At 38.4% G+C, this 25,971-nt stretch overlaps 1 protein-coding gene and 1 long non-coding RNA gene across 7 annotated transcripts in view; both read right to left on the reverse strand.

Moving 5' to 3' along the window:
* KCNQ5 (potassium voltage-gated channel subfamily Q member 5) overlaps positions 1–25,971 on the reverse strand; it is a 594,633-nt gene that overhangs the window by 22,390 nt on the left and 546,272 nt on the right. For all 6 annotated transcript variants that reach the window (XM_032274419.1, XM_032274415.1, XM_032274416.1 and 3 more), the window contains one exon: positions 7,872–7,980. In XM_032274419.1, coding sequence (XP_032130310.1) covers positions 7,872–7,980 — 109 coding nt within the window. The remainder of the gene's footprint in view (positions 1–7,871; positions 7,981–25,971) is intronic.
* LOC116548952 lies at positions 1,958–2,605 on the reverse strand. The gene is made up of 2 exons (XR_004267655.1): positions 2,358–2,605; positions 1,958–2,317 (listed from the first exon to the last, which is right to left on the reverse strand). It is a non-coding gene; the product is annotated as an uncharacterized LOC116548952 (long non-coding RNA).

Here is a 25,971-nt window from a genome sequence, read left to right on the forward strand (position 1 = left end):
ATGACTGCCCAGCTCAGGCTCTGGCAGATCCAGGTATTGTAACAATACTTCTCTCTTTCCAGTATATTCCTTACATTGCAATCAGAGTCATCTTTCCAAGTTTTCAAATGAACTGCTGTATTAGTCCGTTCTTGCACTGCTATAAAGAAATACCTGAGACTGGAAAATTCATAAATAAAAGAGGTTTAATTGGCTTACAGATTTGCAGGCTGTGCAGGAAGCATGGCTGGGGAGGCCACAGGAAACCTACAGTCATGGTGGAAGGCAAAGGGGAAGCAGCCTTCTTATGTGGCTGGAGCAGAATGAAGAGAGAGAAGGGAGGTGCTACACCCTTTTAAAACACAAATCTCGTGAGAACTCGCTTGCTATTATGAGAACAGCAAGGGCGAAATCCGCCCCCATGATCCAATCACTTCCCACCAGGCTCCTCTTCTGACATTGTAGATTACAGTTCTACATGAGATTTGGGCAAGGACACCGATCCAAACCATATCAAGCCCTGATCTGATAAATTCATTTCTGTACTTAGAATCTTTCCGCATTCCTGCTCATTTTTATGGTTCCTGCTCCTCTCTTCACGCTTACTCTCCTCATCCTTGTTCTCCACCTTCAGCCATCACCCATACTTTCAAATGCCACCTTCATTTCTGCTTCTTTGCAATTGCAGTTCTCTCTGCCAGCCTCTACCACCCTCCTTAGTAACCTGGCTAGTTCCCACATATCTACCAGATTTCTTCTTTTCCTTCTTTAGAAAGTCTTCCCAAATGCCACCTTCCCCACAAGTGCTGAAATAGGTTGGCCCAAACCATTCTGGATTTCTGTCACTGTAGTAATATGCTTCTCTGCATTACAATAGACCCCACTTTTCTGGTGGCTCCTCACACTCTAAGCAGGGATCCATCTTTCTTGTTAACGTTTATCTCTGTGCCTGCTGCACAGTTGAGGCTCAAGATCTATTTTTTAAATGCATGTACTGAACCCCTGGGGAGAGCTTTAAAGAGTCTATAGTCAGGCTTTGGCAAAGGTCAGGGAGGGAGAGAGAAGAGTTAACTTAGCCCTTTCATTGTCCTGTTGCTTCTTCAGAGGGTGCCTGGGAAGGCAGCAAGCTCACCCTGAGGAAAAAAGAGGTGAAATCTACTTGGAACATTGACTCAAGGTTGCTCTTGATGAGTGAAAAAATTGCTCTTCCAGCTCTGAGTAATTTCTCAGGCCAGGTGGTGGGAAGGTAACGTCAAGGAGATAATGGCAAGTGCTGCCAGGTGAAGGAGATGCAAGCAGGTGAGGCTGTATATGTTCTGGAAGATGGGAGCACCCTTCAGAAGAGGGAACAAAGTGCTTCTCATGTGACTCGTCATGGGAGTGAGTGGAACTCAGAAAGGAAAAGGATAAGCCAGAGCAGAGTATGGGCAGTGGAGGCAGCATGTTGGAAGGCATTAGGAGTCCAGACAACTCAAGGGTAATAATATTAGCATTTACCTAATGCTGACTGTGTATACTGTTCTAAGTAGTTTGCAAATGTTTATTCATTTATTCATTCCTTTCCATAACTCTATGAGGTCAATACCGTTACCATCCCCATTTTGCCAATGAGGAAACAGAGGCTTAAAGCGGGAATGTGAATTGCTCAAGGGTGTACAGAGGCTGTCCTGTTTCTTGGATTACCTCTCCCTAGCAGCTTTAGGGAGGGTGGTGGGAGGGGATAAAATTAGGTGATGGTGCCTGTGTAAAGCCCGGCTGTGGCTTCAACTAAAGACTTGTTTGAGTTTTCACCCTGGACCTTACTTATTTATTCATTTTATTCTCTAAAAGGCTAGTCTGGCCTGGGAAAGAAAAGGTAGCATAAAGTGAAACATAGCAGGCATGACCATTATTGCATGGAGATAGTAAGAGACGTTAAGAGCTAGACACAATCAACAGCTTCTTGGTCATTTCTCTTCAAAATAATGAGTCATATGCATCAGTGGTTTTGTGGATATTCAGAAGAAGAACAGGTTGCACAGTATTTTGACTCAGTTCTTGACAACTGACAGAAAACATGGTGTATAAACAAATTGATAGGAAAACAACAGTCATTGAGGATCTTGTTAGGAGTAGCCTTAAAAGCTTGGTTTGTGGACCAGAGCTGCTTCACCAACTGTTGGGTACCAATCCATGCAGAGATTAGTGCTTAGAAACTTTTAATAGCAATTTGACAGGATAATTTTACATCTGTTGAAATAATTTTACAAATTAAAAAAAAAAAAAAGTAGCCTTGATCCTAGATGTAGTAATTCTATGAAAACAATACTGGTAAGAAGCAGGTAAGCTTTGTATTACACTGTACTTTTTTTTTGTTATTGTTTTTTTCTTTGTATTACACTGTTTTAACAAAGCTTTTTCCTCAAATGCTGAATCCTTTACACAGTACTTATATGTTGTGTTGGTATGCATATCTGATAAATTACCTGCCAGTTTAGTACAGAGCTACAATTTCTGTTATATTTAAAAAAGTTATTATTTTGGGGCTCTTGCATAAATATGCAGCTGTATATGACTTTCAAATATTTGTTATTTTAGTATCAGTCTTTTTTTTTTCCTTTTTATTCTTTAGAGACAGGGTTTTACCATGTTGCCCTAGCTGGTCTTGAACTCCTGAGCTCAAGTGATCCGCTCGATTTGGCCTCCCAAACTGCTGGATTTACAGGCATGAGCCACCATGCCTGGCCTGTTATTTTAAAGAAACATATATTAATTTTTGTGTAAAATTTTGCCCAAGATTCATGTATCTGTAATGACTACAATGCCAAGTACTAGCATGAAAGATAACTGTTACCTTCAGATATTCCCAATTAGCCAGATGCTTGACATTTTAAAGGAACACATCTAGGTAATTTATGGGCTATATTTTTCAGTCAGTGACAGAAAAACGGGTAACCTACTATGAAATAGGTATAAGTGAGTGTGTAGAATCCTCTAGAGTTTATCCATTTGCTGACTTACTTTCCTGCTAATTTTATCTTTCCATTTAGGAACTAATTTCTATGAATGAAAAGAAACAACATTGTTTGAACTGAATCACTAAAATATGGAGGTTTTGTTAAAGTACAGTCTTCACTCCGAGAGGTGAGTTTGGAAACATATTTCCAGCCAACTTTTGCATTTCCATGAAATAATATTCTGAGAAAAATCTGTGACAATTCAGGAGGAAATATACAAAACGAAGTTTTCTTCTGAGTAGAGGACATATTTTGGAAAAAGTCTAAAAATAGTCATTCTTTACTATGTACTTTAAACAGTGACATTATTAGAAACGTGTCAGAATGCATTTGGACAATAGCATCCAGACAAGTTCAAAGAGTATCTTTAATCATCTCTAGAAAATGGCAGATTTTTTATTCTTAAAATATATATTTTATTGCGTTTTAGGTTTTGGGGTACATGTGAAGAACATGCAAGATTGTTGCATAGATACATTCATGGCAATGTGGTTTGCTGCCTTCCTCCCCATCACCTATATCTGACATTTCTCCCCATGTTATCCCTCCTCAACTCCCTAATCCCCACTGTCCCTCCCCTAGTTTCCCCCACCATAGACTCCAGTGTGTGGCTCCCCTCCCTGAGTCCATGTGTTCTCATCGTTCAACACCCACCTATGAGTGAGAACATACGGTGTTTGATTTTCTGTTCTTGTGTCAGTTTGCTAAGAAGGATGGTTTCCAGATTTATCCATGTCCCTGCAAAGGACACGAATTCATCATTTTTTATGGCTGCATTGTATTCCATGATGTATATGTGCCACATTTTCCTTGTCCAGTCTATCATTGATGGGCCTTTGGGTTGGTTCCAGGTCTTTGCTATTGTAAACAGTGCCATGGTGAACATATGTGTGCATGTGTCTTTATAATAGAACAGTTTATTATCCTTTGGGTATATACCCAGTAATGGGATTGCTGGGTCAAATGGAATTTCTATTTCTACATCCTTGAGAAATCGCCACACTGTCTTCCACAATGGTTGAACTAATTTACACTCCCACCAACAGTGTAAAAGTGTTCCCATTTCTCCACATCCTCTCCAGCATGTGTTGTCTCCAGATTTTTTAATGATCGCCATTCTCACTGGCATGAGGTGATATCTCAGTGTGGTTTTGATTTGCATTTCTCTTATGACCGGTGATGATGAGCATTTTTTCATATGTTTGTTGACCTTATATATGTCTTCTTTTGTAAAGTGCCTCTTCATATCCTTTGCCCACTTTTGAATGGGCTTGTTTGTTTTTTCTTGTAAATGTGTTTTAGTTTTTTGTTGATTCTGGATATCAGCCCTTTGTCAGATTGGTAGATTGCAAAAATTTTTTCCCATTCTGTTAGTTTCCCGTTCACTTTAATGATTGTTTCTTTTGCTGTGCAGAAGCTCTAGAGCTTAATTAGGTCCCATTTGTCTATTTTGGGTTTTGTTGCCATTGCTTTTGGTGTTTTAGTCATGGAGTCCTTGCCTACACCTATGTCCTGAATGTTTTTGCCTAGGTTTTCTTCTAGGGTTTTTATGGCGTTAGGTCTTATGTTTAAGTCTTTAATCCATCTGGAGTTAATTTTAGTGTCAGGTGTCAGGAAGGGGTCCAGTTTCTGCTTTCCGTACATGGCTAGCCAGTTTTCCCAACACCATTTATTAAATGGGGAATCCTTTACCCATTGCTTGTTTTTGTCTGGTCTGTCAAAGATCAGATGGTTGTAGAAGATGGCGGGTGTTTAATAAATATTGATAGCTGAAAATAAGAATTCTTACTTTGCTCTTTGTGAAGGTAGTAATATTATTTTCCATACTGTCATTCTTGCAGTGGAATGTGTATTTTTTGTTACCCATTTTAATTTGGCTCTTAGGAAAAACTACTATTGCAACAGTTACTGAAATGCAAAAGGCATATTTAAGTATCATATTAAATATTCTAACAATTAAAAATAAGAAAAATGTTAAAATGAAATTACTATTTTAGAGATGAATAATAGATGTTTCACACTTGCAATCAGTAATATAAATATATATACTGCTTCAGGGGAGCTGCAAGAGGTGGGCATGTTCTGGCAAAAAACCTTTCCAGCAACTGATGTTGAACTTATTAACATAATTAAACTCCTTAGGAAAAGAAACCTTCTGCATAAGATTTAGGACTTATACCTACAAACTTCTTTTTAGAACGCTAATTGTATTGGTTGGTTTTAAAATTATTTATCTTTAGAAATGAAGTATACCATGAGTAAAAAATTTTCAGTTAGGTTATTAAGCTATTGAGCGTATCTATTAGGTATTTATAGAATCTGTTAATCTTATTTTCTTTAAAAAAATTTTTTTTTTTTAAGATAGAGTCTCGTTCTGTTGCCCAGGCTGGAGTGCAGTGGCGCGATCTTGGCTCACCACAACCTCTGCCTCCTGGGTTCAAGCGACAGAATCTGTTAATTTTAAATGGAATTTAGAAGTGATGAAAAAGCACTAAGCAGAATCAGGATATGGAGGAGAAAAGCATCCCCCTTAGGTATCACAAAGCAGCAAGCAGAAAACTTCAGGAATCCACCAAAAGATAGATATGTAAATAGTAAAATTACATTAAAAATAAGAACCAAGAAAGAATTCTGAATAGCGAGGGAATTCTGCAAAGGACTTCACCAAAATCAGTCGAGTTTCAAGAAGAATAACAAAGAAAATCTTAAGCTGTTGCTAAAGTGCTTAGCTGGCAGAATAAACCTATTTCATTTTCTTTCTTGAAACTCGCAATCCTTTTTATAGGTTGTAAAGCAAAAGAAGAAAGCTTCAGAAGGTCTTGGGAAATGACATAAACTGGGTTAAGCATGACTTTAGGAAGCCTGATCTGCTTTCACTAGATAAGATTTTCCATACGTGTTGCAAGTCAGATTAATTTGTGGACTGAATTGCCCCACCTTTACTTTAGGGTCTTTTATGGATATACTCAATGCATGTGAAAAATTTCAAGGTGACTTCTAGACCAGTAATGTTCAATAGAACTTTCTGTGACGAGGGAAATGTTCTGTTTCTTTCTCTGATGAAGTAGCCACTGGCCACCTGTGGCTATTGAACACTTGAAATATGAATGGTGTGACTGATCAATTAATTTTAAAATGTATTTTATTTTAATTAATCCAAATTTAAATAGCCTCAATAGTCTCAAGTAGCCAGTGACTATCATATTGGACAGCGTAGCTCTAAATCCTCTCTATCCCTTTAACTGAAGGCTTTAGACATCTTTGCACTACATATTCTGGGTTATCTGGGCTTATACATCACCCAAGGCTTCTAGGTTCACCAGTGATATGGTGACCATTTAATTGATTGTCCAAACTAGGACACTTTGAGAAAGATGGGGAGCATTATTAACATTTGTGATGAGACTACAGGCATAATCTGGGACTGTCCAGGCCAAACAGGAAGGTATAATCTCTCCACCCATAGGGTTTGCGACTTGAGGGTTCCATTGAGAAGTAACTGGACTTCACTTTTCTTTTTAGGCTGCTGCTACAGATAGTGTCTAAGCATCTTCTGGAGTTTTAACATACCATGCTTTAACCCCACAAATATTTATGAAAATCTTTAGAATTCATTTCTGTTTTCCCAGCAACTCTCAACTATAGAGTAAAGCAGTGTCTAACGTGATGCCAAATGACTAACTAAAAATAGAAGTAATCAATCATACTGATATTTAAGATTAGACCAAGCATCTGAATAGCTAAATTGGTGTGGATATTTTATTTTATTTTTTGGAGACACAGTCTTGCTCTTTTGCTCAGGCTGGAGTTCAGAGTCGTGATCTCTGCTCACTGCAACCTCCACCTCCTGGGCTCAAGTGATTCTCCTGCTTCAGCCTCCCAAGCAGTTGGGATTACAGGTGCCTGCCACCACGCCCAGCTAATTTTTGTATTTTTAATAGAGATCGGGTTTTGCCATGTTGGCCAGGCTGATCTCGAACTCCTGACCTCAAGTGATCCCTCTTGGTCCCCTAAAGTGCTGGGATTACAGGCATGAGCCAGTGTACCTGGCCTGGTTTGGATACTTAAATTTTCTTTCTTTCTATCTGGCTGAGGTTTTTTTTTTTTTTTTTTTTTTTCCCAATATAGTTACCCAGCATTCTGTGACGGATACAAATTCTCCCAAAAGGATTAAACTGGGCTGGCTGAGCATGCAGCAGTTCATCTAGTCCAGATCCAGATTGTGTGTGTGTGTGTGTGTGTGTGTGTGTGTGTGGTGGGAAAGGTCATGGAAAATGTAAATTTAAGTTGCTATGTGTACTCTCTTAGCTCTCTGCCATCAGTAGAGGAAGCAAATTAAGAGAAGCTTTTAACAATTACATTTCAGAGAATAAGACTAAGTCACTGCAAAATACTTCAAGTTTCCCATTTTCAGAACTCAACACATTTTAAAATAGCCTACAAGGCCTTTTCTTTGATATACAATTCTGTACAGAATACAGATTTGTATATAAAATGAGAAAGTTATATTTGTATTTGTATATAAAATTATATTTTATACATTATATTTGTATATAAAATATGAGCAAGTCATAAAAATAATTTAAAAATCCAATTGCTGCAATACTCAAAATGTCCTTAAAGCAGCAAATACACATGACAAGCCAAGACTTGTGGAATCTCTCTAATATGGCCTGGTTTTTCAAATCCTACCCATGTTTTATAACACTGCGCTGAACACAGCAGAGTTTTGTATTAAGAAACAAATATTTCACAATGTATAGGCCTATGGATGAACAGGAAAAGGGAAAGTGGTTATTTCAGGATATTTGCCTGTAGAAAAATAACTTAGCAACATAGCAATTCAATTAATCAGAAGTATGTCTCTGAATCACTTTGTTCAAGATTTTCACCGACCTGATAGCTCGAATGACAGTTTTAAGTGGTGGGGTGAGGTCTTCCACTGATACATCACACTGGCATCCTTTTTCATCATATACATCATCAGTGCCAAGGGCTGTGTCAGCTGCAAGAGAATATCGCCTGTTAAATAACACCACCATCCGCAGTTTGAAACATGTTGCTGAGTTTTTCTCGTGTAGAAATGGCGGGTTACTCGCAGACTAAGCTGATAAACCAAGAAATGTGTAAGGTCAGCTAATTGTCCTCCCAATATTATTTTTTCTTCTTCTTCTACAGCCTCCTCAGTTTTATATAATTTAATATGAATACTTTTCTGAGCTGTTTTTTGTGGGGGAGATGAAACTGTTGACACATTATCTTTCCAGTAGTGGTGATGAATTTGTGTTGATCCACCCATGCTCTTTTGCCCAGTTCTGGGAAATAGCCAGCTTTTAAATGGCAGCTGTCTGGAGTTACAGAAATAGTCTTTGGACTTGCAAACTAACTAGCCTGTATATATCCAGTTCATATCCCATGACATTGACCCTATTAGCCTTTGTGCCCTGAACAAGTAAGCTAAGCGGCCAGAGCTGAGAAAGTTGACTACCGATTAGTTACTGGATATAGGTGGCCAGGAAAGGGTTTGCATTAGATCATACAGCCAAAGCTGCAAGCAGATTTTCAGACCGGATAAAAAAATCAGTTTTTCATAAATCAAGGAAATTTACTTCTGGGTTAATTGCAAATGTTTGGGGAAGGGAGCAAGGTTCTAATAAATGCCAAATTATTATGAATTTGTAAAATAAATAAGGAATATGTTCATATCATTGCATTTTTGTTTTCAGTAACTAAATATTGGAATGAAGTTAAAATTCCTGTGATGGGGGATAGGTTTAATTAATATTGGTAGGTTTATATAATGGAATATTAGACAACTTTAAAAAACGATGTTGAAGACTAATGACTGGGAAAATGTTGTAAGGTATTGTTAAAGAAAAAAATCTCTCTTTATACATGAAATTAAGAATGATTTTTATTGTTTTTCCTTGCCTGTATTTCCTAACATTTCTCCAGCGAACACGTGTTACTTTAATAATACAAAGTAAATAAAGTAATAAAAACGCTGTCATGAAAGAGGAGTTACGTGGCCTGCAAATGCTTTTTTTTTTTTTTTTGAGACAAAATCTTGTTTTGTCACCCAGGCTGAAGTGCAGTAGTGCGATCTTGGCTCACTGTAACTTCCACCTATTGGATTCAAGCAGTTCTCATGCCTCGGCCCCCCAGGTAGCTGGGATTACAGGCCCACTCCACCACACTCAGCCAATTTTTGTATTTTTAGTAGAGATGAGGTTTCACCATGTTGGCCAGACTAGTCTCGAACTACTGGCCTCAAGTGATCCATCTGCCTTGGCCTCCCTAAGTTCTGGGATTACACGGATTAGCCATCATGCCTGGCCTCCAAATACCATTCTATGGTCCAAGCCTCTCTAAATATTGACATACACTAGAGGACTAATACTACTTTGTGTTGCCTTTGCATTGTACAGTGTTCACTTGCTAAGTCATGAAAGGGAAATAATTTGTCAAGGGCTATCCTGGTTGGGCTCCAAATTTTGAAAGGCTATTGGAAGTTCATTCATTGAGGCAGTGCTTATATTTGGAATGCAGTTTGTGTGTCATTTACGTCAGTGAATATTTACTGTGTGTTTATGCAGTTTACTTTTTGCTGGAGTGCAGGTGGTGATGGAGGAAGAGATATTGAGATACATGTAGACACATGGATCTTCACAGCTCTTCTTCAGGGTCCCTTTGGCTTTCTTGCCCTCAAGCCTAGTGGGGGACAGATGAAACTACTACCTCACAATAATGATAATAATAGTGCTGTTTTTCTAAATTTGTCTTCCTGTATTCATATATTGAAACTTAATCACTAGTGTGATAGTATTAAGATGTGGGAACTTTAGGAGGTGATTCATTTATGAGGGTGGAGCCCTCACTCCAACCTTATAGAAGGGCTGGAGTGAACTAGGTAGGCCCTCTTGCCCTCCTGTCCTTCTCCTATGTGAGGGCATAGCACTGGTCTCTTCTGGAGGACTCAGTAGCAAGGTGCCATCTTGAACTTCCAACCTTTAGAACAGTAAGAAATAAATTTCTAGTCTTTATAGGTTATCCAGTCTCAGGCATTTTATTATAGTAGTGCAAATAGACTAAGACAAATAGCAACCACTCACTGAAATTTACGTCAGGTACTGGGGTGCAGCTTCTGCATATATTAGTTTTCATACTTAGAGCAGCTTTGCAAGTTGTTGATGGTTTTATGACCAGTTTTCAGATGCAGAAATTAAGGCTTGGAGAGGGTAAGTACCTCCTCTGAGGCCATGAAGGTGGCAAGCGGAGCTAGTAAGTTGCAGAGGATGAGATTAGAATCCAGTTTCCTGAGGCTGTAAAGCCCATGCCCTTTGCACTGTATTACTCAATGTTGGAATGAGTTTGGGGTTAAATCGTGACTACAACATGTCAGGAGAGACAGGGCAAAGAGCTTACTACCTGTGCATGTTGCCCGATGTGTACAACCTGTCCCTGTCAGATACATGTTTTCTCCAGAAAAGTTTGCCCCAGTTGGAATGGGAGTACATTGATTAACTCTGTGTTTGACAGTTGGCTCTGACTCAGTGATGTCACTTCAGGGTAGCCCAGCTTGCTGGATTGACAACCCACACAACACAGTCTTTTTAGCCCATAAACATCATGCCCAGGGTTAGATGACATTCTTTCCAGGAATTGTTCATGGTTTCTTTTTCTGATTTTATTGTAAACTGCTCTTAGTTGCTGTAGTGGTATGAATAGAGTCACCCCAAGATTTATGTCCACATGGAATATCAGAATATGAACTCAGTTGGAATAAGGGTCTTGCAGATGTACTTAACGTAGAGTTTAAGATGAGATCACACCGGATTAGTGTGAACCCTGAATACAGCAAAAATGTCTTTATGAGACAGAAAAGGCAAAGACATAGGGACACAGAGAAGATGGAAGCAGAGGCTGGAGTCATGCATCTACAAGCCAAGGAACACCAGGGATTGTTGGCCACCACCAGCAGTTAGGAGAGAGGAGGGGCTGGTTTCTCCCACAGAGCTTCCAGAAGGAAGCAAACACAATGATCCCATGATTTCAGGCTTCTGGACTCCTGTACTATAAGATAATATGCTTCTGTGGTTTCAAGCCACCTGATTTGTGGTATTTTGGGATGGCAGGCCAAGGAAACTAATATAGTTGGGAAAACTTTCCTTCATGGCTTCCAATTCTTTACTCCAGGACAATAATGATGATGATAGTACTACGAGTTTTTTTTTTTTTTTTTTTTTTTTAAGAGAAATTTAATTATGTGCCAAGAACTTTAATTACATCAAAACTCCATGAAGTGTATATTGCTATTACTTCTTATTTTGTAGATTATGAAAGTGAGGAATAGAAGGCTAAGAAACTTGCCAAAAGACACTTGGAGAATAATGACAGAATGAGAAAATGAGAGCTTTAACCCCGGTAATTGGGTTGTGGAGCTGTCTGACTCTGAGCCTCACCTCTGACCGCTTTCAGATTTGCCCTTCTTGTAGCACGCTCTCTCTTTCTTTCTCTCTCTCTCTCGATAGTGTTGCCCAGGCTGGAGTGTAGTGGCACAATCTTGGCTCGCTGCAACCTCTGCGTCCTGGGTTCACGCAATTCTCCTGCCTCAGCCTCCCAAGTAGCTGGGATTACAGGTGCCCACCAGCATGTCCAGCTAATTTTTGTATTTTTAGTAGAAATGGGGTTTCACCATGTTGGCCAGGCTGTTCTTGAACTCCTGACCTCAGGTGATCCACCCACCTTGGCCTCCCAAAGTGCTGGGATTATAGGTGTGAGGCACTGTGCCTGGCTGCCCTTCTTGTATCTCTTACTGGTATCTGGGTTCTCATCTCCTGCATTACATTTTCCTTCCCATGGCTGGTGTACTTGGCATGGTGTGGACCCCATAACATGCAGAAGGGATCTGATTTTGAGCAATGTGGTCACCATGGCCATGTGCCGGGCCAGGCCACACCCAAAGGAGACTTGGAAATATACAGACCCTGGAACTTCAAGGGGTATGTCTAGGGGATGAGGGGAGGTCAGGTGGAATGGAGGACTCACATACAGGCTGGGTGGCTGACAAAACTGAAGCCACCAGCCATTATTATGGAGCCCTGTGAAATGCCCAGATGTTAGCTCCCCAAAGGAAATGTTGAATAACCGTTTATCAAGAGTCCCAGTACAGCTGGGCATGGTGGCTCATTCCTGTAATCCCAGCACTTTGGGAGGCTGGGACAGGAAGATTGCTTAAGGCCAGGAGTTTGAGACCAGGCTGGGCAACGCTGTCTCTACAAATAATAATAATAATAATAATGATAATAAAAAGAGCTGGGCATGGTGGTGTGTGTGCCTGTAGTGATTCAAGCTACTCAGGAGGCTGAGGAGGGAGAATAGCTTCAGCCCAGGAGTTTGAGGTTGCTATGATTGTAACTACTTCACTCCAGCCTGGGCAACCGAGTGAGATCCTGTCTCTTAAAAAGATTCCCAGTACAGAATTCACAAGAGTGTTTTATGCTGTCCTTCAAAATAGAGGCATATGACTGCTTTTTCTCATCTGAATCGGAATGAGAGCTAGTTCCATCTTAGTCTCTTCTTATATCTGAGAAAATTGAGGAACACTGGAATGGTTACAAGACAGATCCTGCAAGCCTATATTAATAACTTCTGTATTTGAAAACACAGTATAACCAACTGTAACATGACAATGCAGGTTCAAATAATGAAATAGCATAAAATACAGAGTCCTTCAATTTTGAGGTTAATGGAAAACTTCCTTTCAGCAAGTGTTTACTGTCACAATAAGGACAAAAGTAAAGATAGTGAAACTATATTGTTCACATATAAAGGGACCTGGGAACATCCCAAATTATTACAAGACATTACCTCCCAGCCTAATGTTGCACTCCCCATCAACATCCTGTACCTCAATAAGAGACTTATCCTGTTTAGGAACAGGGCTAGACCGAGGATGAGAGTCAGTCGTCAATTACATTATACTCAAATGCATCTGATTGTACAGTTCTATATAGCACTTTATAACTTGATTTTAAGCTGTAAATTAAACAATCCTGCTTTTTCTGAGTAGGTGTAGTTAGAGCAAATGAATAGGAAATATATATCTTTGCTGGCATGTGTTAAGGCAGGAGTGAATTAGGGAATATTTTTCTCTTGCTTCAAAGCTACAAAAATGAGCAAGATGCCATCTTTCTGCTTTGTAAGTACACTAAGTCCTCACTTAATGTCTTTGATAGGTTCTTGGAAATTGTGACTTTAAGTGAAACCACATATAATGAAAACAATTTCACCAAAGCGATTTAATGTAAACAAGAGTTACAGTCCTATGGCATATTTCTGGCCACAAAAACATCACCACATTTCTACATAAAGGCACAAAATGCAATATTAAACACTGAAACAAATGTGAGCTACATATACCTTTAAGAAAGATAAATAAAAACAAGTAAGATAATTATTTACCTAATTTTTGGTAATTATGACAGCGGTCATAGTGGTGGCAGGTTAAATCAAAAAATAAATGCTTGCAAAGTGAAAATTGGAAGGGGTACTTACTACCACTATGCAGTTAAAAAACAAACGAGCAAATATTGGCGGGCTTGCTGAGTGCTTTCCTACTGCATCGTTTATTGTTGCGCATTTGTATGATTGTTGTATACTTTATTTACTTTTAGCCAAACTCATTTTACTGCCAGATGTATGATTATTGTATACTTGACAATTTATTTTATTTTATTTTTTTTTAAACAGAGTCTCCCTCTGTTGCCTAGGCTGGAGTACAGTGGTGTGATCACAGGTAACTGCAACCTCAACTTCCTGGGCTCAAGTGATCTTCCCTCCTTAGCCTCCCTAGTAGCTAGGACTACAGGCACATGCCACCATGTCTGGCTAATTTTTATTTTTATTTTATAATTCTTTGCGGAGATGGGGAGGTCTTGTTATGTTGCCCAGGCTGGTCTTGAACTCCTGACCTCAAACGATCCTCCTGCCTCGGCCTCCCAAAGTGTGGAATTACAGGTGTGAGCATGAAGCTTGGTCTGACACATTTTGATTTTACAGTATTTTGTATTCATTCATTCATTCATTTTCCAGTCCACTTATTCCAGTTCAGGTTTGAGGGTGCCTGGAGCCCATCCTGGCAGCTGAGGGCACAGGGCAGCTAACAGCCATGGACAGGATGCATCTCATAGCAGAGCACACTCATACACACCTCCAGACTCACTCAGACGAGGATCATTTAGACACATCAATGAACTTCAGTGCACACCTTTGCAACATAGGAGGAAGCTAGAGGACCTGGAGAAAAACCATGCAGGCCTGAGGAGGATGTGCCAATTTCACACAGACAGTGGTCTCAGCCAAGAATCATTTTTTTTTTTTCTAATCCATCTAACAAAGCAATGTTGAAGGAAACAATTTTATTTGTGGACCTGCTGTATCTTGAGTTATCAATTTTCTTTCCAGTGAGGTTAGTAACACATTAAATGTCTTTCTTATTACTCCTAGGGACTTAAAACCCTCTGAATGCTAAGGTACTTAGGAGGGGCTAAATTTCCAGCTGAGGCTGGCCCTCTGTTCTCCAGCTACACATTTGCCTCTCTGTCCTGGTATTTTGGGAGATGTAGGTTATGGGACGGTGAACTCATATGAGCACCTAGTCAAAACCTAGTCAGAAAAAAACCCAAAATGCCAATGGAATAAGGTCCTCCCCAAAGTCCTGCTCTCTGTGAGCTATTCTCTTGGGATCCTCTCTGGCAGAGCTAGCCCTATGATCTATGCTTGGCATTAGGAAGAAAAATAAATATAAAGTATAACTGTTTGTCTTCCCCAAGCCTTTCCTGTTTCCTATTAATTAGCAGTGTTCAGGATTTGCTTTCAAGTACTTTGTTCCCCTACATTTAAAAAGACCTAAGCTGGCTGGGCACTGTGGCTCACACCTGTAATCCCAGCACTTTAAGTGGCCAAGGTAGGTGGATCACCAGAGGTCAGGAGTTCGAGGTCAGCTTGGCCAACGTGGTGAAACCCCATCTCTACTAAAAATGCAAAAAAAAATTAGCTGGGCATGGTGGTAGGTATGTGTAATCCCAGCTACTGGGAAGGCTGGGGCAGGAGAATCACTTGAACCTGGGATGAGGAGGTTGCAGTGAACCAAGATGGCACCATTGCACTCTAGTCTGGTCGACAAGAGCAAAACTCCTTCTTAAAATAAGTAAGTAAATAAAAATAAAGTAGGATAAAATAAAAATATCCAAGCCAAATTTTGAATTTTGAAAAACAACTAGTTGCTGCTTTCCATACTGTTTGGAAAGGCCTACTTGGACCTTGGATAGTGAAGAGACAGGATGGTAAAGAACATTCTGGAAACTTCTGCTATGTCCAAAGACCATATTTCTATTTCCCTTATGAAATTTTACCATCAAGATGCAGGTGTTTATGAAAGAAGGACAGGCAGTTTCTAGTTCTTTTTCTTAGTTATCTCCTTTTACAGATTAGATTCTTTCTGCATTTCTTTTTTAAAAATAATTCTATTTTTCATTGCTACATAGATGTAGATATTTTTGGAGTATGTATAATAATTTGTTACATTCATAAAACTTGTAAAGATCAAAGCAATGTACTTGGGCTTTCCGTCACCTTAAATATGTCTTTTTTTTATGCTAGAAACATTTGAATTATTCTTTTCTAGCTATTTGAAATATGTAACAGATTACTGTAAACTATAATCACCCTACTGACCTATCAAATGCTAGGACTTACTTCTTCTATCAAACTGTAGCCATTAATTAATCTCTCTTCATTCCCATTCTTCCAATTCCCAACTTCTCTTCCCAGCCTCTCTTCCCAGCTTCTAGCAACCACCAATCTAAGCTCTGTCTTCATGAGATCCACTTTTTTAGCTCCCACATATGAATGAGCACATATGATCTATTTCTTTCTGTGCCTGGCCTATTTCACTTAGCATAATGGCTTCCAGTTCTATCCATGTTGCTGCAAATGACAGGATTTCATTCTTTTTAATGGATGAATAATATTCCATTGTGTATCTATACCACATTTTCTTTATTCATTCCCTTAGGTTAAGTCCATATTTTGGATATTCTGACTAGTGCTGCAATAAACATGGGAGTACATATATTTCTTCAATACATTTATTTCTTTTCTTTTGGATATCCTTTTTAAAAAATATATATTTTATTGCGTTTTAGGTTTTGGGGTACATGTGAAGAACATGCAAGATTGGTGCACAGGTACATACGTGGCAATGTGGTTTGCTGCCTTCCTCCCCATCACCTATATCTGACATTTCTCCCCCATGTTATCCCTCCCCAACTCCCCACCCCCCCACTGTCCTTCCCCTAGTTCCCCCCACCATAGACTCCAGTGTGTGATGCTCCCTTCCCTGTGTCCATGTGTTCTCATTGTTCAACACCTGCCTATGAGTGAGAACATATGGTGTTTGATTTTCTGTTCTTGTGTCAGTTTGCGGAAAATGATGGTTTCCAGGTTCATCCATGTCCCTATAGGGACACAAATTCATCATTTTTTATGGCTGCATAGTATTCCATGGTGTATATGTGCCACATTTTCCCTGTCCAGTCTATCATCAGTGGGCATTTGGGTTGGTTCCAAGTCTTTGCTATTGTAAACAGTGCTGCAATGAACATTTGTGTGCACGTGTCCTTATAATAGAACGATTTATAATCTTTTGGGTATATAACCAGTAATGGGATTGCTGGATGAAATGGAATTTTTTTTTCTTTTTTTAGTTTAATTTTTATTTATTTTCTTTTTTGAGATGGAATCTCACTCTGTCATCCAGGCTGGAGTACAGTGGCATGATCTCTGCTCACTGCAACCTCCACCTACCGGCCTCAAGCGATTTTCCTGCCTCAGCCTCGCAAGTAGCTAGGATTACAGGTGCAAGGCACCATGATTGGCTAATTTTTTTTTTGTATAGTAGAGACAGGGTTTCACCATGTTGGCCAGGCTGGTCTTGAACTCCTGACCTCAAGTGATCCACCTGCTTCAGCCTCCCAAAGTGCTGGGATTACAGGCGTGAGTGATCGCACCTGGCCTCTGTTTACTTTTTTTTTCTTTTTTTCTTTTATTTTTTGTATTGCATTTTAGGTTTTGGGGTACATGTGAAGAACATGCAAGATTGTTGCATAGGTACACACATGGCAGTGTGATTTGCTGCCTTCCTCCCCTTCACCTATATCTGGCATTTCTCCCCATGCTATCTCACCCCAACTCCCCAACCCCCACTGTCCCTCTCCCATTTCCCCTCAACAGACCCCAGTGTGTAGTGCTCCCCTCCCTGTGTCCATGTGTTCTCATTGTTCAACACCCTCCTATGAGTGAGAACATGCGGTGTTTGATTTTCTGCTCTTGTGTCAGTTTGCTGGAATGATGGTTTCCAGGTTCATCCATGTCCCTACAGAGGACACGAACTCATCGTTTTTTGATGGCTGCATAATATTCCATGGTGTATATGTGCCACATTTTCCCTGTCCGGTTTATCATCAATGGGCATTTGGGTTGGTTCCAAATCTTTGCTATTGTAAACAGTGCCATGGTGAACATATGTGTGCATGTATCCTTATAGTAGAACTATTTATAATCCTTTGGATATATACCCAGTAATGGGATTGCTGAGTCAAATGGAATTTCTATTTCTAGGTCCTTAAGAAATCGCCACACTGTCTTCCACAATAGTTGAACTAATTTACACTCCCACCAACAGTGTAAAAGTGTTCCTATTTCTCTACATCCTCTCCAGCATCTGTTGTTTCTAGATTTTTTAATGATCGCCATTCTAACTGGCTTGATGTGGTATCTCAATGTAGTTTTGATTTGCATTTCTCTAATGACCAGTGATGATGAGCATTTTTTCATATGTTTGTTGGCCTCATGTATGTCTTCTTTTGTAAAGTATCTGTTCATATCCTTTGCCCACTTTTGAATGGGCTTGTTAGTTTTTTTCTTGTAAATCTGTTTTAGTTCTTTGTAGATTCTGGATATTAGCCCTTTGTCAAATGGGTAGATTGCAAAAATTTTTCCCATTCTGTTGGTTGCTGATTCACTTTAATGATTGTTTATTTTGCTGTGCAGAAGCTGCGGATTTTGCTGTGCAGAAGCTGTGGAGTTTGATTAGGTCCCATTTGTCTATTTTGGGTTTTGTTGCCATTGCTTTGGGTGTTTTAGTCATGAAGTCCTTGCCTATGCCTATGCCCTGAATGTTTTTGCCTAGGTTTTCTTCCAGGGTTTTTATAGTGTTAGGTCTTATGTTTAAGTCTTTGGGTATCCTTTTTGCATTTCTTGATGAAATTATTACAGTGGGTTTCAAACTTGGCTGCATATTAAAATCATTTGGGGAGTGTTAAAAAATTCCCAGTAACCAGAATGCTCTCAAGACCAATAACATTAGAAAGCAAAGACTAGGATCCAGGCATCAGAGTTCTTTTTAAGCTCTCTGGAGGAATCCGATGTGTAGTGAAGTGCAAAGACCACTGGTTGTAGGTAGAAAAATGACATCCCCTGGTCTCGCTCAGACAGAGCTGAGCAATCTGGCTAATCTGCCATCCTGTTTTCCTTGGTACTGCTGATATATTTTGCAGAGGAGCAATTTGAGACAACATATGTGCTTCACAAGACAGCAGTAAATGACCACATCATAAAAAACAGAGAAACAATTTAAAAATCCTTTGACAAATTGGTGATATAGGAACAAGGTTTTGTCCCTGTCATCTTTAATTCAGCTTGAAGGCCTCAGCCTTCTGAACTCCAGTCACTGTCCTCTACCTGTAGCCATCAAAGAACCCCCTCTTCTCGGGCTTTTGCCCTCTTTCTCTTTTAAAGAAGCCACTACTGCTTTTACACACAAGCAGCTTACACAGTCACAGACAAAAATCAAACCCAATTGTCAAAAACATAGCGGAAAACACTTGTTTTGTCTGTGGGGGAATAATAATGTCTTCACATTTGGGGCAATAGAAGAAATTATAAAGGAGAGAGTTGGGAGCTTTGATCATGAAGGCAGAAAATGTTACTAACCACAGTAACTAAATTACAGTGCCAAAATAATTCTTGATTATGGAAGAATTCCAAAATATGAAGAAGGCTTAATATCTCTAATATATAAGGAACTTACCTGAATGAATCACAATCCAAAATATAAATGTACAAATAAGTCAGTCAGGAAAGAAAAATGACTGAATATTATTCAGCCTTACTAGAAATTTAAATATCGTAAATTAAAATCATGAACTTATCCCTATTTAATTTACAAAAGAATAAATAATACAAAATTAGGAGGAATTTGGTACACTTTGACATTGCTGGTGACAATATAAACTGAAATTTTTATGACAATAAAAAACTTAATGAATAATCAGCAATCTTTTTATTTGCATTTTTGATTTTTAAACTTTTAAGTTCAGGGGTACATGAGAGGGTTTATTATATCGGTAAACTCATGTTTGTTGTACAGATTATTTCATCACCCAGGAACTCAGCCTAGTATCCAATAGTTATTTTTTCTGATCCTCTCTCTCCTCCCACCATCCACCCCCAAGCAAGCCTCAGTGTGTGTGTTCCCCTCTTTGTGTCCATGTGTTCTCCTCATTTAGCTCCCACTTATAAGTGAGAACATGTGGTATTTGGTTTTCTGTTCCTGTGTTAGTTTGCTGAGGATAATGGCCTCCAGCTCCAACTGAGTTCTGCAAAGGACATGATCTCTTTCTGTTTTATGGCTGCATAGTATCTGTGGTATGTATGTACCACATTTTCTTTATCAAATCTGTCACTGATGGGCACTTAGATTGATTCCATGTCTTTGATATATAATCAGCAATCTTACAATTTTATGCCAGAGAAGTTTTCTTTGGAAAATAAGTTAAGAATAGAAATGTAATAATGTTTATCACATTGTCACCTGCTATAAAAAAATAGTTACATAAATTTCAATGCCCCAAAGTAGAAAACTGTAAATTATAGTAAATTATAGTGTTTGACCACGCAGGTATACTACACAGCTATGAAAAAGTCAATTATGAATAGTATGTAGTAACATGAAAATATTTTAAAATGTGCAATGAAATTAAAATATGAAACTACTTATGTTGGTTATAACTATGTACAATAGTATGTGAAAAGAAAAATAGCTAGAAGAGAATATGTAAAAATAAAATTAGCAGTACTAGTGCATGAGATTATAAATTATTTGTACTTCATTTAAAGTTCCTTAAGGAATTTAAGAATTTTTTTCTATCACAAAAATAATGTATAGTTTTTGATATGAAGTATTTGAAAAATAGGAAAACAGAAAAGAAGGCAATCCAGACTTGTTTTTTCTCTTCAGGAACAATGTAACACTAATGGAAATGTAAATACTGTACAGCAAGATAGTGTTACTTCACATGTCACTTTTGGATATTTCACTCCTATCTCCTTTTCCAAACTGACATTTATCCCAGTACCTTATATTGCTGGTACTGTAGCGACAAATTGTAAAATCTCAGTCATGTGACCATTGTTTACTCAATTCTGAATCTTAGGAGATTTGGAGTAATAGCCCACAGGTGAGTTTTTTTTTTAAATTAAGAGTTAGAAAGTCGTCTCACTGAGGCCCCATAGAAATAAAAGATAATGCTATGAAAAAAATTTTGATGCCTCTGTGAACTTACTCTTATTACATTTTTTCTAGGCTGTAGAAATAAAATGATACAATGTTTGAAAAAAATTCTAAAACTTTGTTTTTATTGGAAAAAAAGCCTCTAGGTATCCATATCTGCAGCACATATTGGTTTCAAAGTTAAATATCCTTTTGAGCTTTTAAACCAATATTCTAGTTAAATAACTAATTTTAATATTTTGAACAGGCAATTGCCTTTTCCATGCATTTTTGCCAAAGTAGATGCAATCTGGATAGCAAACTTTTTTTTTTTTTTTTTTTTTTTTTTAACAGAATTGAAGATTACAGATTGATACAGATTGCATAATTGAGTGCTGGGATTACTTGTTATTTTTATTATTTTTTATTTTACTTATTTAGTGTTATGACATTCTTGACATGAAAATTTGGGACCCAGAAGAAATAATCCTAGTACTAAAAACAGAAATGAAGGACACATTCAAATGGAGTATTAGAGGAAGTGTAGCTCACCTTTTTTTTTTTCTAAAGAGACAGATTTAGAGCTTCCTATGAATACCACATTCTGGAAAAATGTGCTTATATGTCTTCAAAACTCTCTCAGCTCTATGGGAGACTTTCATAGCAAAGAGAAAATATGACTTTTTGTTGGCCTGGACTAACTGACTTTTTTGACTTTTATCCACAATAAGGATTATAGTTTATATTGTGATTCAGCACACACACATACAAAGATGCACACACATATAATTAAGACAAATTCCTTTTTGGGTTAAGATGGTAGATTGAACATATACATCTAATCTTGCTCCTTCTGAAAAACCCACTAAAACTATAGTGATGAAATACTTTAAAAAAAGACATAAACCATAAAAGAAGAGAAAAGGAAAGGAGATAACAACATAATTTTGGAAGTGGGAAAGCAGATGGACAAGTTAGGTAACTGACTAGCTGATACCAGAGAGAAAACCCTATGCCAACAGTGAGGAAAACTAAGAACAACAAGATTTATACTTTAGAAAACTCAAAAGGCTCAGGAATTGGCAGCATTAGGTACTTCTTGATCCAGCCTTAAAGCGGGGATAACTAAGATAAGGAAGGTTATGTGCAATCTCTCTCAGACTCCTGGGCATACGGTTCTCTCCTATTCTAGCAGAAGATGAAAATCTTTAGATGAGAAGTCACCCCCTCATCCAAAGACACATCCAACACAGTCAAAGGACAGGTATTAAACCAAAATCTGGGTTATTAAGTGACCATACACAGATTGAATGTTGAGGACCCACTGCAACCTGCTCGCTCTCATTATAATGGTAGTAAGGTCTTTTCCCTCCAGGAGTTTGAGTAACTACTCTCTGGGGAATCTGACCAGTACAAGAAAAAAGAGCTGCAAAGACCTGGAACCAACTCAATGCCCATCGATGATAGACTGGACAGGGAAAATGTGGCACATATACACCATGGAATATTATGCAGCCATCAAAAAACGATGAGTTCGTGTCCTTTGTAGGGACATGGATGAACCTGGAAACCATCATTCTCAGCAAACTGACACAAGAGCAGAAAATCAAACACCGCATGTTTTCATAGGTGGGTGTTGAACAATGAGAACACATGGAAACAGGGAGGGGAACACTACACACTGGGGTCTGTTAGGGGGAAATGGGGGAGGGACAGTGGGGAGTGGGGAGTTGGGGAGAGATAGCATGGGGAGAAATGCCAGATATAGGTGAAGGGGAGGAAGGCAGCAAATCACGCTGCCACGTGTGTACCTATACAACAATCTTGCATGTTCTTCACATGTACCCCAAAGCCTAAAATGCAATAAAAACAAAACAAACAAAACAAAAAGAAAGCTAAAAATACTGTCACCAGGACTTCCCTAAGAAATGGTTGATTCAGACCAACCTATGGTGAAAATCAAAGTTGATCAGCTCTAAACACTCGGAAACTCCAATCACCCTTCTAGTCTTCAACATTTTGTTATGAGAAAACATTCAAGTTTACTAAGTATCTAAGGAAATCTTCCAATACAAAAATAGAGATCAAAAGCAACTAGAGCTGGGTGAGGTGGCTCATGCCTATAATCTCAGCACTTTGGGAGGCTGAGGTGGTTGGATCACCTGAGGTTGAGAGTTCCAGACCAACCTGACCAACATGGTGAAACCCTGTCTCTACTAAAAATACAAAATTAGCCAGCCCTGGTGGTGCGTGCCTATAATCACAGCTACTCAGGAGGCTGAGACAGGAGAATCACTGGAATCTGGGAGGTGGAGGTTGCGGTGAGCCGAGATTGCACCATTGCACTCCAGTCTGGGCAAGAAGAGTGAGACTTCATGTCAAAGGCAACTAGAAGGTAACAGAAACTAAGGAAACAAAAATTTCAAAACATTGTCATTAATATCTTCACAGATACAAGGCAAAATACTCTATCCATGAAATAAAAATAGGATACTAAAATAAAAGAACCCTTAGTCAACAACAATAATAACAAAGAACCTTAGAAATGACAGCAGAAATGAAAATCTCAGTAAGAGGTTTGGATGATAAAATTGCCCAAAATTCCTAGAAATTAGAACAAAAAGACAGGTAGAAAATGAGAGAGGAAAGATAAGAAAATCAGGGCCAGTATGCAAGTCCAACCTTCAAATAACAGATTTTCATAAAGTGAGAACAGAGAAAATGAAGGGAGAAAAAAACCCCAATAGTATTCTAGAATGGATACAAACCATTTCCAGACATGCAAGCTGTTACAAATTTTGCCTTCCAGACACTCTTCTCAGGAGTGTATGATAGGACGTACTTTATCAAAATGGCAAAGTAAACCAAGTAGGAAGTAAACCAAAGGAAGACATAGCCACAGAATAAGGAGATTCAGAGAGATACAGCAGGAGTCAGCAGGGTGATGGTGAAGGAAAATTCCTGTGTGATGGCAGTGTGTCAGGTGGAGAGGGAAACTGCTGCAGACAGGACTAGTGTGAATTGAGGGACAGACACATTGACAGCTGCCATCATGCCTTCTGTTATCTTTTTACCTAAAAAAAAATTGGATTTTTACTGTCTGCAATAATGGAGTATATCAAGAAAGACGAAAACATGAGATCATGAAAACTGAGGATCCAATCTAGAAGAACATACAAGGGAATTCAAAAGACAATGGCTGTGCAGCACGCTTAGAGAGCAGCCAGCTCACATAAAAGAATGGAGGTTTTCAGAATGTGTTATTGAAGAAAAGTCACAACAGGACCGATTGGTTACCTGATGCAATTTACCTTGTGGAAGACATTACTGAGAGATTATTGGAAGATGTGGGAAGAATTATGAAAACAGCTACAATGAACAAGGTATGCACTATAGGAAAAGCAAAAGGTAAGAAACAACCGTAGTGCAATATAATACGTATACATAGTGTAGGCACTGAATATTGACCTCTCAAAAAATTATAGTGACTTATGTTGAAAGGTTGGGAGGGTCTCTAGAAGGAAGAGGGAAAAAGAAGTGAAATCTTCATTTACCAGAATAGAAAGTAAACAGATAGTATTCTAAATGAATTCCTCAGAAGTTAGAAGTACACTTATATTATTGGAAAATATATAAATATGTAAACATCAGGAGAAACAGCTAAAATAAATAGAAAATGGCTACTTCTGGAAAGGTGATCTAAGGGTAGAGTGGGTGAGGAAGAAAATCATTATATTCTGTAATAAAGGGCTTATATCATTTGACTTTTATTATTTTAAATTGAATTTTCACTTCTGTGGTAATTGTAGATTCACATGCAGTTGTAAAACATACAGAGATTATGTGTACCTTTTATTCAGTTTCCTTCAATGGTAACGTCGTGCAAAACTATAGTGCTAACATTGATCCAGTCACAATACAGACATTGCCATCACCACAAGGAGTCCTCATGTTGTCCTTTTAGAACCACACCCCACCCTTCCCAGTTCCCACCATGATTCCTGGCAACCACTAATATGTGTTTCTATAATTTCAAGAATGTTATATAAATGAATACACACATACATACACTTCCCACACTACACTAATGTGTAATGTATCAATAGTTCCTAATAACTAATAATTTGTGATCTTTTGGGATTGGTATATTTTCACTCAGCATAATTCTCTCAAGATTCAACTGCATTGCTGTGTGTATCAATTCTTCATTCACCTTTAAGGCTGAGTAGTATTCAGTAGCATGTGTGTGCCACAATTTGTTTAACCTTTTGCCTATTGGTTAAACTTTTCAATAGGCAAAAGGTTAAACAAATTGTGGCACACACATGTTATGAAATACTCAGTTGTATTATATATATATATAATACATATACAATATTATATGTAATATATGTAATATATGCAATATGTATTATATAAGTATTACTCTGGGTTGTTTCCAGTTTTAGGTAATTACAAAGAAAGCTACTAGGACCATGCGTATATAGGTTTTATGTGGCCATAACAATTTTTCTTGGCTAAATGCCCAAGAATACAATTACCTGGTCAGATAGTAACTAACTGAAGAGTTTTAAGAAACTACTCAACTGTTTTCCCACCAGCAATGTGTAAGTGATCTGGCCTCTTTGCATCTCCTCCAGCATTTTGCATCATGCCTATTTTTTTGTTTTAGCCATTCTGACAGGTGAGTAGTGATACCTCCTGTAGTTTTAATTGACCTTTCCCCATGGGGCTGATGATATTAAACATCTTTTCTTACACTTATTTACCATATTTACATGCTCTTTGGTGAAATGTCCCTCATGTTTTCTGCATATTTTCTACTTCAACTGGTGGTTTTTTTTTTCCTATAGAGTTTTGAGAGAGTTCTTTATATATTCTAGTCAGATGTCATTTGTACATATTTTCTCTCAGTTTGCAACTTGTTTTTTCATCCTCTTAGTATTATTTACAGAGCAAAAGTGTTTAGTTCAATGAGGTCCACTTCATCAGTTTTCTTTTTATGGGTAGTGCTTTTGTTGTCAAGCCTAAGAACTTTTTGCTTAGTTCTAGAACCCAAAGATCTTGTCTTACTTTTTTCTAAAAGTTTTATACTTTTAGTCTGCGATTCCTTTTATGTTAAGCTTTATTACTTGACCTTTAAAATCAGGTACACATATACTACTTTGGTAAAATCAAAAATCTTTGAAAAAACCTAAAAGGCTCAAGAGATGACACTGGCTCAGAGGGAGTCAAGATGGCCGAATAGACACAACTCTGATGCACAACACCCAGCAAGAGAGACACAGAAATCAAGACACCTCCCAGCTCCAACTGAGGTACCAAGTGCATTTCTTTTTCTTTCTTTTTTTAAAAATATTTTATTGCACTTTAGGTTCTGGG

This window comes from Sapajus apella, unplaced genomic scaffold (assembly GCF_009761245.1).
Source record: "Sapajus apella isolate SASKATOON/1434 unplaced genomic scaffold, GSC_monkey_1.0 scaffold6, whole genome shotgun sequence".
Taxonomy (NCBI): Eukaryota; Metazoa; Chordata; class Mammalia; order Primates; family Cebidae; genus Sapajus; species Sapajus apella.